This window comes from Eucyclogobius newberryi, unplaced genomic scaffold (assembly GCF_026437365.1).
Source record: "Eucyclogobius newberryi isolate DKJ021-1_F unplaced genomic scaffold, fEucNew1.0.hap1 SCAF_5, whole genome shotgun sequence".
NCBI lineage: Eukaryota > Metazoa > Chordata > Actinopteri > Gobiiformes > Gobiidae > Eucyclogobius > Eucyclogobius newberryi.
The window spans coordinates 2,724,160-2,736,730 of record NW_027316167.1 but is presented as its reverse complement, the minus strand read 5'-3'; the positions used below and the strand labels follow the sequence as shown (position 1 = coordinate 2,736,730).

Here is a 12,571-nt window from a genome sequence, read left to right as displayed (position 1 = left end):
GTGAAAAAAATGAATCATATCACATTTAAGTGGAGAATAGTATAGTCCTTAAAATACGGTAAATCAAACCTGCTTCAGACTGAAGGATCTTGGAGGCAGAGTGAGTCCTCCTGTCGCTGTCAAACACTTAAACTCAAGCTCCTCAAAGGTCGGCACCACTAGCATGTAGCGCTAGCCTCAGCTAACAGGTAAAACAAAGAAGGACTTCTAAACTTTGGCCATTTAACACAAAAGTAGTCAAAAGTATTACTCCAAAATCATAACCACATGAATATGCTTCTAGAGAACGGTCTGTATGAAACCCATTTGAAATCTAGACATGAATGAATCTAGTGTCTCTAAATGTCCACACAGACGTTTAAATGTCTCTGAATGTTTTCCATACATTTGTGCCAAGACATTCGACACATTGAAAAGTCGCTCGAACTTCCTGAGGTTCCGACACCTTTTCTTGTCTTTTTCGGTCTTTTAGAGGACGAAAAGCACGGTTTCCTGACGCCGCCGCTGCTGAAGTTCTCCAGAAGTTTGTCCATGCCCGACACCTCCGAGGACATCCCTCCGCCTCCGGCCAGCTCGCCGCCGTCCCCGCCCGGCTTCAACTCCGGACCCGGGGCCAAAGGTTACGGCACGACGCGGCCCAGTTTCAACCAAAACTCGCCAAACGCCGTCACGACCATCAGCAGAGACGTCGGCACGTTACGGCGAGGATACTTCAGGCAAAGCTCGGAGCAGTTTGAGAGCACGCGGACGCGGAGTCGAGCGCCCATTCCTGAGAATCCGTACTCCGAAGTGGGAAACAGGACGCTTTACATACCGGCGAAACCAGCCAGGCGAAAGGGGATGTTAGTGAAGCAGTCCAACGTGGAAGATAGCCCAGAAAAGCACGTTCCGGCGAGTCCGTCGGGCCCTGTTTCGATGCCGACGACCCCAGTGGAGCGCACTTGTTCGTCCATCCCGATCCCCACCATCATCATCAAAGAGCCGTCCACCAGCAGCAGCGGGAAAAGCAGCCAGGGCAGCAGCATGGAAATCGAACCCACCACCCCCGAGCACCCGCCGCTCATGGCCAGCATTCCCGGGAGCGGCGGCCTGCGACCCGACGACCCGTCTTTGGGTAATCCGTTCACTGTGGCCATTGCGGGCGCGGTTCGGGACAGGGAAAAGAGGCTGGAAGCAAGGAAGCACTCGATAGCGTTCCAGTCGATAGACATGGGCGACGATGAGTTTAGCGGATCGACGCCGACGCCGCGCTTACGCCAATCCAAGTCCATCGATGAAGGCATGTTCAGCAGCGATGAGAGGCTCAGAAGGATATTGGCGCCGCCCACAGTTCACCTCGGGAAACCGGTGGGAGGTGGCAGCGGAAACATGACAGATTTTAACACGCCAGAGCCGATGGTGGTCCGAGAACCGCTCAGTACGAGAACGGGACACTGTCCGAACTTCGACAGCCCCGCCAGTCTCCCGTCCACATCTCCCAAAAGCCATTATCGCGCCAATGGAACCTACCTCCATCCTGTAACGGGCAAACCACTCGACCCCAACTCACCCTTAGCTTTAGCGTTAGCCGCAAGAGACAGGGCGATGAAGGAGCAGCAAAACCACCCGCAAACTCAGCAGCAGCAGAATCTATCTCAGGTGCAAACGCCGAAACGCGAAGCTCAGTCGCTGCCCCCGATTCAGCCAAGCCACAAAACGGACCTCAACCAACCGCTCTTCATCGACACCAAGCTTCGATCCAGAATAGAAACAAGCTTCGCGGAGATCTCCTCCACGACGATGGGGCGGGGCAGAGGCGGGCTACGGAGGCAAATGACCGAGCAGAAGTACGAGTCCGATTCGGCCAGGGAGGAGAGGAAGCATCAGGCCGTCGAGGAGAGGAAAAGCGCGCCGCCGGACGTCACGGAGCAACCGAAGTCCGCCGGGTTGTTAATGGTTCACACGACAGACGCGAGCAAAGTCAGCGCTCAGGACGCGGAGGACAGCAACACGCCCTCGGAACTGAAAGACCCAAACCAACCGGAATCGCAAAACTCTTTAGCGCCTCTGTCCAACCCTCCGTCGCGCAGACGAAGCATCCCTCTGGGTGAATCGTTAGACGAACCGGTAAAACTCCCATTTCGAATTCCACCTCCTCCGTTGGCGTCCGTGGACATCGAAGAGGAGTTTGAGTTTTCCGATCCGCTCCCGCCGCCGCTAGAGTTCGCCAACAGCATAGACATCTCAGACGATCAGGCCAGCGCGTACGCGGAAATGCTCCAGCAGCAGCGACGGAACGGCGGGCCTCCTCTGCCGCCGTACCACCACCATGCCCCGCCCTCCGTCGCCGACCACCACAAACGGCTGGCCAACAGCGTCCCACCGCCGTCGTTCCAGCCTCACGCGCCTCCGCAGCCCGACCCGGAGTCCATGGTCGGGGACTCGGGCATCGAGGAGGTGGACAGCCGGAGCAGCGGTGACCCTCAGCACATGGAGAGCATCAGTAATGTCTCTAGCATTTCCACGCTGTCGTCGGAAGGCGGGTTCTGCGACAGCGCTTTGGAGAGTCTCTACGCAGGCGCCGATGGACACGCCTTCTTAGCGGACCGACCTCCCGTTCCGCCGAAGCCCAAAGGTAAATCGGTGATCAATCGGACCTCGTTGTATCACGACGCGCTGATAGAGGAGCCTCCGGAGGCGTTCGGGGCGTCGCCGGCGGGAATGACCCAGAATCCTGCCTCTGCGTCGGCCGCAGAAGCTCCGCGGACGCCGACCCAAAGGAGTTCAAAGCTGTGGGGAGTACCCGAGCTGCGCAGCCCCCCGACCACTCCGGACACGAAGAACACGGTGATGACGGAGCTCAGTACGATCCTGCAGCACATGAACCGGCCCAACAAACCTGCAGACGCACTGGACTCACCACCAGGGGGCAGAGCCGCCTTCGGGACAAGGTAAAAACACACAAAGAACAAATGTGTTTAAAAAGTGCTCGTAACTTTAATTCATCTTTATGTTTGGACAAGGTTTAGGACAGGTTTAGCGCAGGTTTAAGCTGGGTTTAGGACAGGTTTAGCACAGGTTTAGTACAGGTTTAGCACAGGTTTAGCACAGGTTTAGCACAGGTTTAGCACAGGTTTAGCACAGGTTTAGTACCGGTTTAGCGCAGGTTTAGCGCAGGTTTAGCGCAGGTTTAGCACAGGTTTAGCGCAGGTTTAGCGCAGGTTTAGCGCAGGTTTAGGACAGGTTTAGCGCAGGTTTAGCACAGGTTTAGGACAGGTTTAGCGCAGGTTTAGCACAGGTTTAGCACAGGTTTAGTACCGGTTTAGCGCAGGTTTAGCGCAGGTTTAGCACATGTTTAGGACAGGTTTAGCGCAGGTTTAGCGCAGGTTTAGCGCAGGTTTAGCACAGGTTTAGCGCAGGTTTGGCGCAGGTTTAGCGCAGGTTTAGCACAGGTTTAGCGCAGGTTTAGCGCAGGTTTAGCGCAGATTTAGGACAGTTGTTTGTGTTTTGTTGTTTGTATTTCTTCGGCTGATGAAGTTTCAGGTGAAATATTTAAAGTCACTTTTCTACGACTGAAACACAAAGAGTGGTGTAAAGAACCTGCAGTGATCTTCATGTTCCACGTGAGGGAACAAACCTATGATTCTGGCTTTAGACCCTGGAATTTTCCATGTTGTGGCATTACATTTGTTTGTACCATTACAGCTGTTTTCACGGCCATAGAACCCTTGAAAACATGTGACATCCACGTTCTTCTGCTCTGAACCGTCTCACGTTTTTGAACTTAGAACGATGTTTGTATTGAAAAGCTTACATGACGTTCTCTCAGTCAGGCGTTCCCTCATGAGGATTTGTGTTAGCGCTCCATCTACTGGCAGCAGAGGGAATAAACAAAAGCCAGCCCCAACACACACAGTTTGTGACGAGGAACAGAGTTAGAACCGAGTTTTAACAGCGTTAGAACAGAATTAGAACAGAGTTAGAACAGAGTTAGAACAGAGTTAGAACAGCGTTAGAACAACGTTAGAACAGTGTTAGAACAGAGTTAGAACAGCGTTAGAACAACGTTAGAACAGTGTTAGAACAGAGTAAGAACAGAGTTAGAACAGCGTTAGAACAGTGTTAGAACAGCGTTAGAACAGCGTTAGAACAGCGTTAGAACAGAGTTAGAACAGAGTTAGAACAGAGCTAGAACAGAGTTAAAACAGTGTTAGAACAGTGTTAGAACAGCGTTATAACAGAGCTAGAACAGCGTTAGAACTGCGTTAGAACAGCGTTAGAACATCGTTAGAACATCGTTAGAACAGTGTTAGAACAGCGTTAGAACAGAGTTAGAACAGAGTAAGAACAGAGTTAGAACAGCGTTAGAACAGTGTTAGAACAGCGTTAGAACAGCGTTAGAACAGCGTTAGAACAGCGTTAGAACAGAGTTAGAACAGAGTTAGAACAGAGCTAGAACAGAGTTAAAACAGTGTTAGAACAGTGTTAGAACAGCGTTATAACAGAGCTAGAACAGTGTTAGAACAGAGTTAGAACAGTGTTAGAACAGCGTTAGAACATCGTTAGAACAGTGTTAGAACAGCGTTAGAACAGAGTTAGAACAGTGTTAGAACAGCGTTAGAACAGAGCTAGAATAGTGTTAGAACAGAGTTAGAACAGTGTTGGAATAGTGTTAGAACAGAGTTAGAACAATGTTAGAACAGCGTTAGAACAGAGTTAGAACAGTGTTAGAACAGAATTAGAACATTGTTAGAACAGCGTTAGAACTGCGTTTGAACAGCGTTAGAACAGAGTTAGAACAGTGTTAGAACAGCGTTAGAACAGTGTTAGAACAGCGTTAGAACAGCGTTAGAACAGCGTTAGAACAGGGTTAGAACAGGGTTAGAACAGCGTTAGAACAGCGTTAGAACAGCGTTAGAACAGCGTTAGAACAGGGTTAGAACAGCGTTAGAACAGCGTTAGAACAGCGTAAGAACAGCGTTAGAACAGCGTTAGAACAGCGTTAGAACAGAGTTAGAACAGTGTTAGAACAGCGTTAGAACATTGTTAGAACAGTGTTAGAACAGCGTTAGAACAGAGTTAGAACAGCGTTAGAACAGCGTTAGAACAGCGTTAGAACAGTGTTAGAACAGTGTTAAAAAGGCGTTAGAACAGTGTTAAAAAGGCGTTAGAACAGCGTTAGAACAGCGTTAGAACAGCGTTAGAACAGCGTTAGAACAGTGTTAAAAAGGCGTTAGAACAGTGTTAAAAAGGCGTTAGAACAGCGTTAGAACAGTGTTAGAACAGCGTTAGAACAGTGTTAGAACAGCGTTAGAACAGGGTTTGAACAGGGTTAGAACAGTGTTAGAACAGCGTTAGAACAGTGTTAGAACAGCGTTAGAACAGCGTTAGAACAGCGTTAGAACAGGGTTAGAACAGGGTTAGAACAGCGTTAGAACAGGGTTAGAACAGCGTTAGAACAGCGTTAGAACAGCGTAAGAACAGCGTTAGAACAGCGTTAGAACAGTGTTAGAACAGCGTTAGAACAGCGTTAGAACAGAGTTAGAACAGCGTTAGAACATTGTTAGAACAGTGTTAGAACAGCGTTAGAACAGCGTTAGAACAGCGTTAGAACAGTGTTAGAACAGCGTTAGAACAGAGTTAGAACAGAGTTAGAACATTGTTAGAACAGTGTTAGAACAGCGTTAGAACAGAGTTAGAACAGAGTTAGAACAGCGTTAGAACAACGTTAGAACAGTGTTAGAACAGAGTAAGAACAGAGTTAGAACAGCGTTAGAACAGTGTTAGAACAGCGTTAGAACAGCGTTAGAACAGCGTTAGAACAGCGTTAGAACAGCGTTAGAACAGAGTTAGAACAGAGCTAGAACAGAGTTAAAACAGTGTTAGAACAGTGTTAGAACAGCGTTATAACAGAGCTAGAATAGCGTTAGAACTGCGTTAGAACAGAGTTAGAACAGTGTTAGAACAGAGTTAGAACAGCGTTAGAACAGAGTTAGAACAGAGCTAGAACAGAGTTAAAACAGTGTTAGAACAGTGTTAGAACAGCGTTATAACAGAGCTAGAATAGCGTTAGAACTGCGTTAGAACAGAGTTAGAACAGTGTTAGAACAGAGTTAGAACAGTGTTAGAACAGCGTTAGAACATCGTTAGAACAGTGTTAGAACAGCGTTAGAACAGGGTTGGAACAGAGTTAAAACAGCGTTAGAACAGAGCTAGAACAGTGTTAGAACAGTGTTAGAACAGCGTTAGAACAGGGTTTGAACAGGGTTAGAACAGCGTTAGAACAGCGTTAGAACAGCGTTAGAACAGTGTTAGAACAGCGTTAGAACAGAGTTAGAACAGCGTTAGAACAGGGTTTGAACAGGGTTAGAACAGCGTTAGAACAGCGTTAGAACAGCGTTAGAACAGTGTTAGAACAGCGTTAGAACAGAGTTAGAACAGCGTTAGAACATTGTTAGAACAGTGTTAGAACAGCGTTAGAACAGCGTTAGAACAGCGTAAGAACAGCGTTAGAACAGCGTTAGAACAGCGTTAGAACAGCGTTAGAACAGAGTTAGAACAGTGTTAGAACAGCGTTAGAACATTGTTAGAACAGTGTTAGAACAGCGTTAGAACAGAGTTAGAACAGCGTTAGAACAGCGTTAGAACAGCGTTAGAACAGTGTTAGAACAGTGTTAAAAAGGCGTTAGAACAGTGTTAAAAAGGCGTTAGAACAGCGTTAGAACAGCGTTAGAACAGCGTTAGAACAGCGTTAGAACAGTGTTAAAAAGGCGTTAGAACAGTGTTAAAAAGGCGTTAGAACAGCGTTAGAACAGTGTTAGAACAGCGTTAGAACAGTGTTAGAACAGCGTTAGAACAGGGTTAGAACAGGGTTAGAACAGGGTTAGAACAGCGTTAGAACAGGGTTAGAACAGCGTTAGAACAGCGTTAGAACAGCGTAAGAACAGCGTTAGAACAGCGTTAGAACAGTGTTAGAACAGCGTTAGAACAGCGTTAGAACAGAGTTAGAACAGCGTTAGAACATTGTTAGAACAGTGTTAGAACAGCGTTAGAACAGCGTTAGAACAGCGTTAGAACAGTGTTAGAACAGCGTTAGAACAGAGTTAGAACAGAGTTAGAACATTGTTAGAACAGTGTTAGAACAGCGTTAGAACAGAGTTAGAACAGAGTTAGAACAGCGTTAGAACAACGTTAGAACAGTGTTAGAACAGAGTAAGAACAGAGTTAGAACAGCGTTAGAACAGTGTTAGAACAGCGTTAGAACAGCGTTAGAACAGCGTTAGAACAGCGTTAGAACAGAGTTAGAACAGAGCTAGAACAGAGTTAAAACAGTGTTAGAACAGTGTTAGAACAGCGTTATAACAGAGCTAGAATAGCGTTAGAACTGCGTTAGAACAGAGTTAGAACAGTGTTAGAACAGAGTTAGAACAGCGTTAGAACAGAGTTAGAACAGAGCTAGAACAGAGTTAAAACAGTGTTAGAACAGTGTTAGAACAGCGTTATAACAGAGCTAGAATAGCGTTAGAACTGCGTTAGAACAGAGTTAGAACAGTGTTAGAACAGAGTTAGAACAGTGTTAGAACAGCGTTAGAACATCGTTAGAACAGTGTTAGAACAGCGTTAGAACAGGGTTGGAACAGAGTTAAAACAGCGTTAGAACAGAGCTAGAACAGTGTTAGAACAGTGTTAGAACAGCGTTAGAACAGGGTTTGAACAGGGTTAGAACAGCGTTAGAACAGCGTTAGAACAGCGTTAGAACAGTGTTAGAACAGCGTTAGAACAGAGTTAGAACAGCGTTAGAACAGGGTTTGAACAGGGTTAGAACAGCGTTAGAACAGCGTTAGAACAGCGTTAGAACAGTGTTAGAACAGCGTTAGAACAGAGTTAGAACAGCGTTAGAACATTGTTAGAACAGTGTTAGAACAGCGTTAGAACAGCGTTAGAACAGCGTTAGAACAGAGTTAGAACAGCGTTAGAACAGCGTTAGAGCAGTGTTAAAAAGGCGTTAGAACAGCGTTAGAACAGTGTTAAAAAGGCGTTAGAACAGCGTTAGAACAGGGTTAGAACAGGGTTAGAACAGCGTTAGAACAGCGTTAGAACAGTGTTAAAAATGCGTTAGAACAGCGTTAGAACAGTGTTAGAACAGTGTTAGAACAGTGTTAGAACAGTGTTAGAACAGCGTTAGAACAGTGTTAGAACAGTGTTAGAACAGTGTTAGAACAGCGTTAGAACAGTGTTAGAACAGCGTTAGAACAGGGTTAGAACAGTGTTAGAACAGTGTTAAAAAGGCGTTAGAACAGTGTTAGAACAGTGTTAGAACAGTGTTAGAACAGTGTTAAAAAGGCGTTAGAACAGTGTTAGAACAGTGTTAAAAAGGCGTTAGAACAGTGTTAGAACAGTGTTAGAACAGTGTTAGAACAGCGTTAGAACAGTGTTAGAACAGCGTTAGAACAGGGTTAGAACAGCGTTAGAACAGGGTTAGAACAGCGTTAAAAAGGCGTTAGAACAGCGTTAGAACAGTGTTAGAACAGTGTTAGAACAGGGTTAGAACAGTGTTAGAACAGGGTTAGAACAGCGTTAGAACAGGGTTAAAAAAGGCGTTAGAACAGTGTTAGAACGTCTGGGCTCCCGTGGGGCTCTAAGTGGGAAAGTGATGGATTTGGCTCCTCATGGATTTTTAACGTCACATCTTCAGAACGAGAGCAAATGATAATATCCATCTATAATTCACCTGCAACACATGCATTTTACATGAGCCACAGAGAGCCACAGAGAGAGCCACAGAGAGAGCCACAGAGAGCCACAGAGAGCCACAGAGAGAGCCACAGAGAGCCACAGAGAGCCACAGAGAGAGCCACAGAGAGAGCCACAGAGAGCCACAGAGAGCCACAGAGAGAGCCACAGAGAGCCACAGAGAGCCACAGAGAGAGCCACAGAGAGAGCCACAGAGAGCCACAGAGAGCCACAGAGAGCCACAGAGAGAGCCACAGAGAGAGCTACAGAGAGAGCCACAGAGAGCCACAGAGAGAGCCACAGAGAGAGCCACAGAGAGCCACAGAGAGCCACAGAGAGAGCCACAGAGAGCCACAGAGAGCCACAGAGAGAGCCACAGAGAGCCACAGAGAGAGCCACAGAGAGCCACAGAGAGAGCCACAGAGAGCCACAGAGAGCCACAGAGAGAGCCACAGAGAGCCATAGAGAGAGCCACAGAGAGCCACAGAGAGAGCCACAGAGAGCCACAGAGAGAGCCACAGAGAGCCACAGAGAGCCACAGAGAGAGCCACAGAGAGCCACAGAGAGCCACAGAGAGCCACAGAGAGAGCCACAGAGAGCCACAGAGAGCCACAGAGAGCCACAGAGAGAGCCACAGAGAGCCACAGAGAGCCACAGAGAGAGCCACAGAGAGCCACAGAGAGCCACAGAGAGAGCCACAGAGAGCCACAGAGAGAGCCACAGAGAGCCACAGAGAGAGCCACAGAGAGCCACAGAGAGCCACAGAGAGAGCTACAGAGAGAGCCACAGAGAGAGCCACAGAGAGAGCCACAGAGAGCCACAGAGAGAGCCACAGAGAGCCACAGAGAGCCACAGAGAGAGCCACAGAGAGCCACAGAGAGAGCCACAGAGAGCCACAGAGAGCCACAGAGAGAGCTACAGAGAGAGCCACAGAGAGCCACAGAGAGCCACAGAGAGAGCCACAGAGAGAGCCACAGAGAGCCACAGAGAGCCACAGAGAGAGCCACAGAGAGAGCCACAGAGAGCCACAGAGAGAGCCACAGAGAGCCACAGAGAGCCACAGAGAGAGCCACAGAGAGCCACAGAGAGCCACAGAGAGAGCCACAGAGAGAGCCACAGAGAGCCACAGAGAGCCACAGAGAGCCACAGAGAGAGCCACAGAGAGAGCTACAGAGAGAGCCACAGAGAGCCACAGAGAGAGCCACAGAGAGAGCCACAGAGAGCCACAGAGAGCCACAGAGAGAGCCACAGAGAGCCACAGAGAGCCACAGAGAGAGCCACAGAGAGCCACAGAGAGAGCCACAGAGAGCCACAGAGAGAGCCACAGAGAGCCACAGAGAGCCACAGAGAGAGCCACAGAGAGCCATAGAGAGAGCCACAGAGAGCCACAGAGAGAGCCACAGAGAGCCACAGAGAGAGCCACAGAGAGCCACAGAGAGCCACAGAGAGAGCCACAGAGAGCCACAGAGAGCCACAGAGAGAGCCACAGAGAGCCACAGAGAGCCACAGAGAGAGCCACAGAGAGCCACAGAGAGAGCCACAGAGAGCCACAGAGAGAGCCACAGAGAGCCACAGAGAGCCACAGAGAGAGCTACAGAGAGAGCCACAGAGAGAGCCACAGAGAGAGCCACAGAGAGCCACAGAGAGCCACAGAGAGAGCCACAGAGAGCCACAGAGAGCCACAGAGAGAGCCACAGAGAGCCACAGAGAGAGCCACAGAGAGCCACAGAGAGCCACAGAGAGAGCTACAGAGAGAGCCACAGAGAGCCACAGAGAGCCACAGAGAGAGCCACAGAGAGAGCCACAGAGAGCCACAGAGAGAGCCACAGAGAGAGCCACAGAGAGCCACAGAGAGCCACAGAGAGAGCCACAGAGAGCCACAGAGAGAGCCACAGAGAGCCACAGAGAGCCACAGAGAGAGCCACAGAGAGCCACAGAGAGCCACAGAGAGAGCCACATAGAGAGCCACAGAGAGAGCCACAGAGAGCCACAGAGAGAGCCACAGAGAGCCACAGAGAGCCACAGAGAGAGCCACAGAGAGAGCCACAGAGAGCCACAGAGAGCCACAGAGAGCCACAGAGAGAGCCACAGAGAGCCACAGAGAGAGCCACGGAGAGCCACAGAGAGAGCCACAGAGAGCCAGAAGGAACAGGAGGTCCTGGTTTAGTCCTGGTTTAGACCTGGTTTAGACCTGGTTTAGTCCTGGTTTAGTCCTGGTTTAGTCCTGGTTTAGTCCTGGTTTAGACCTGATTTAGTCCTGGTTTAGACCTGGTTTAGACCTGGTTTAGTCCTGGTTTAGTCCTGGTTTAGTCCTGGTTTAGTCCTGGTTTGGACCTGATTTAGTCCTGGTTTAGTCCTGGTTTAGACCTGATTTAGTCCTGGTTTAGTCCTGGTTTAGACCTGGTTTAGACCTGGTTTAGACCTGGTTTAGTCCTGGTTTAGTCCTGGTTTAGTCCTGGTTTAGTCCTGGTTTAGACCTGATTTAGTCCTGGTTTAGTCCTGGTTTAGACCTGATTTAGTCCTGGTTTAGACCTGGTTTAGACCTGGTTTAGTCCTGGTTTAGTCCTGGTTTAGTCCTGGTTTAGACCTGGTTTAGTCCTGGTTTAGTCCTGGTTTAGTCCTGGTTTAGACCTGATTTAGACCTGGTTTAGACCTGGTTTAGACCTGGTTTAGTCCTGGTTTAGTCCTGGTTTAGACCTGGTTTAGTCCTGGTTTAGTCCTGGTTTAGACCTGATTTAGTCCTGGTTTAGTCCTGGTTTAGACCTGATTTAGTCCTGGTTTGGACCTGGTTTAGACCTGGTTTAGTCCTGGTTTAGTCCTGGTTTAGTCCTGGTTTAGACCTGATTTAGTCCTGGTTTAGTCCTGGTTTAGACCTGATTTAGTCCTGGTTTAGACCGGGTTTAGACCTGGTTTAGTCCTGGTTTAGACCTGATTTAGTCCTGGTTTAGTCCTGGTTTAGACCTGATTTAGTCCTGGTTTAGTCCTGGTTTAGACCTGGTTTAGACCTGGTTTAGACCTGGTTTAGTCCTGGTTTAGTCCTGGTTTAGTCCTGGTTTAGTCCTGGTTTAGACCTGATTTAGTCCTGGTTTAGACCTGGTTTAGACCTGGTTTAGTCCTGGTTTAGTCCTGGTTTAGTCCTGGTTTAGACCTGGTTTAGTCCTGGTTTAGTCCTGGTTTAGTCCTGGTTTAGACCTGATTTAGACCTGGTTTAGACCTGGTTTAGACCTGGTTTAGTCCTGGTTTAGTCCTGGTTTAGACCTGGTTTAGTCCTGGTTTAGTCCTGGTTTAGTCCTGGTTTAGACCTGATTTAGTCCTGGTTTAGTCCTGGTTTAGACCTGATTTAGTCCTGGTTTAGACCTGGTTTAGACCTGGTTTAGTCCTGGTTTAGTCCTGGTTTAGTCCTGGTTTAGACCTGATTTAGTCCTGGTTTAGTCCTGGTTTAGACCTGATTTAGTCCTGGTTTAGACCTGGTTTAGACCTGGTTTAGTCCTGGTTTAGACCTGATTTAGTCCTGGTTTAGTCCTGGTTTAGACCTGATTTAGTCCTGGTTTAGTCCTGGTTTAGACCTGATTTAGTCCTGGTTTAGACCTGGTTTAGACCTGGTTTAGTCCTGGTTTAGTCCTGGTTTAGTCCTGGTTTAGACCTGGTTTAGTCCTGGTTTAGTCCTGGTTTAGTCCTGGTTTAGACCTGATTTAGACCTGGTTTAGACCTGGTTTAGACCTGGTTTAGTCCTGGTTTAGTCCTGGTTTAGACCTGGTTTAGTCCTGGTTTAGTCCTGGTTTAGTCCTGGTTTAGACCTGATTTAGTCCTGGTTTAGTCCTGGTTTAGACCTGATTTAGTCCTGGTTTAGACCTGGTTT

The 12,571-nt window shown here is 48.4% G+C and overlaps 2 protein-coding genes across 2 annotated transcripts in view; both read left to right on the top strand.

Moving 5' to 3' along the window:
* Window positions 1-12,571, top strand: part of LOC140381488 (retinal cone rhodopsin-sensitive cGMP 3',5'-cyclic phosphodiesterase subunit gamma-like) — a 455,783-nt gene that overhangs the window by 388,151 nt on the left and 55,061 nt on the right. The gene's annotated exons all lie outside the window — the stretch shown is intronic.
* Window positions 1-12,571, top strand: part of shank2b (SH3 and multiple ankyrin repeat domains 2b) — a 190,558-nt gene that overhangs the window by 123,958 nt on the left and 54,029 nt on the right. The window contains exon 19 of the mRNA XM_072465600.1: window positions 473-2,930. Within this exon, the coding sequence (XP_072321701.1) occupies window positions 473-2,930 (2,458 nt within the window). The remainder of the gene's footprint in view (window positions 1-472; window positions 2,931-12,571) is intronic.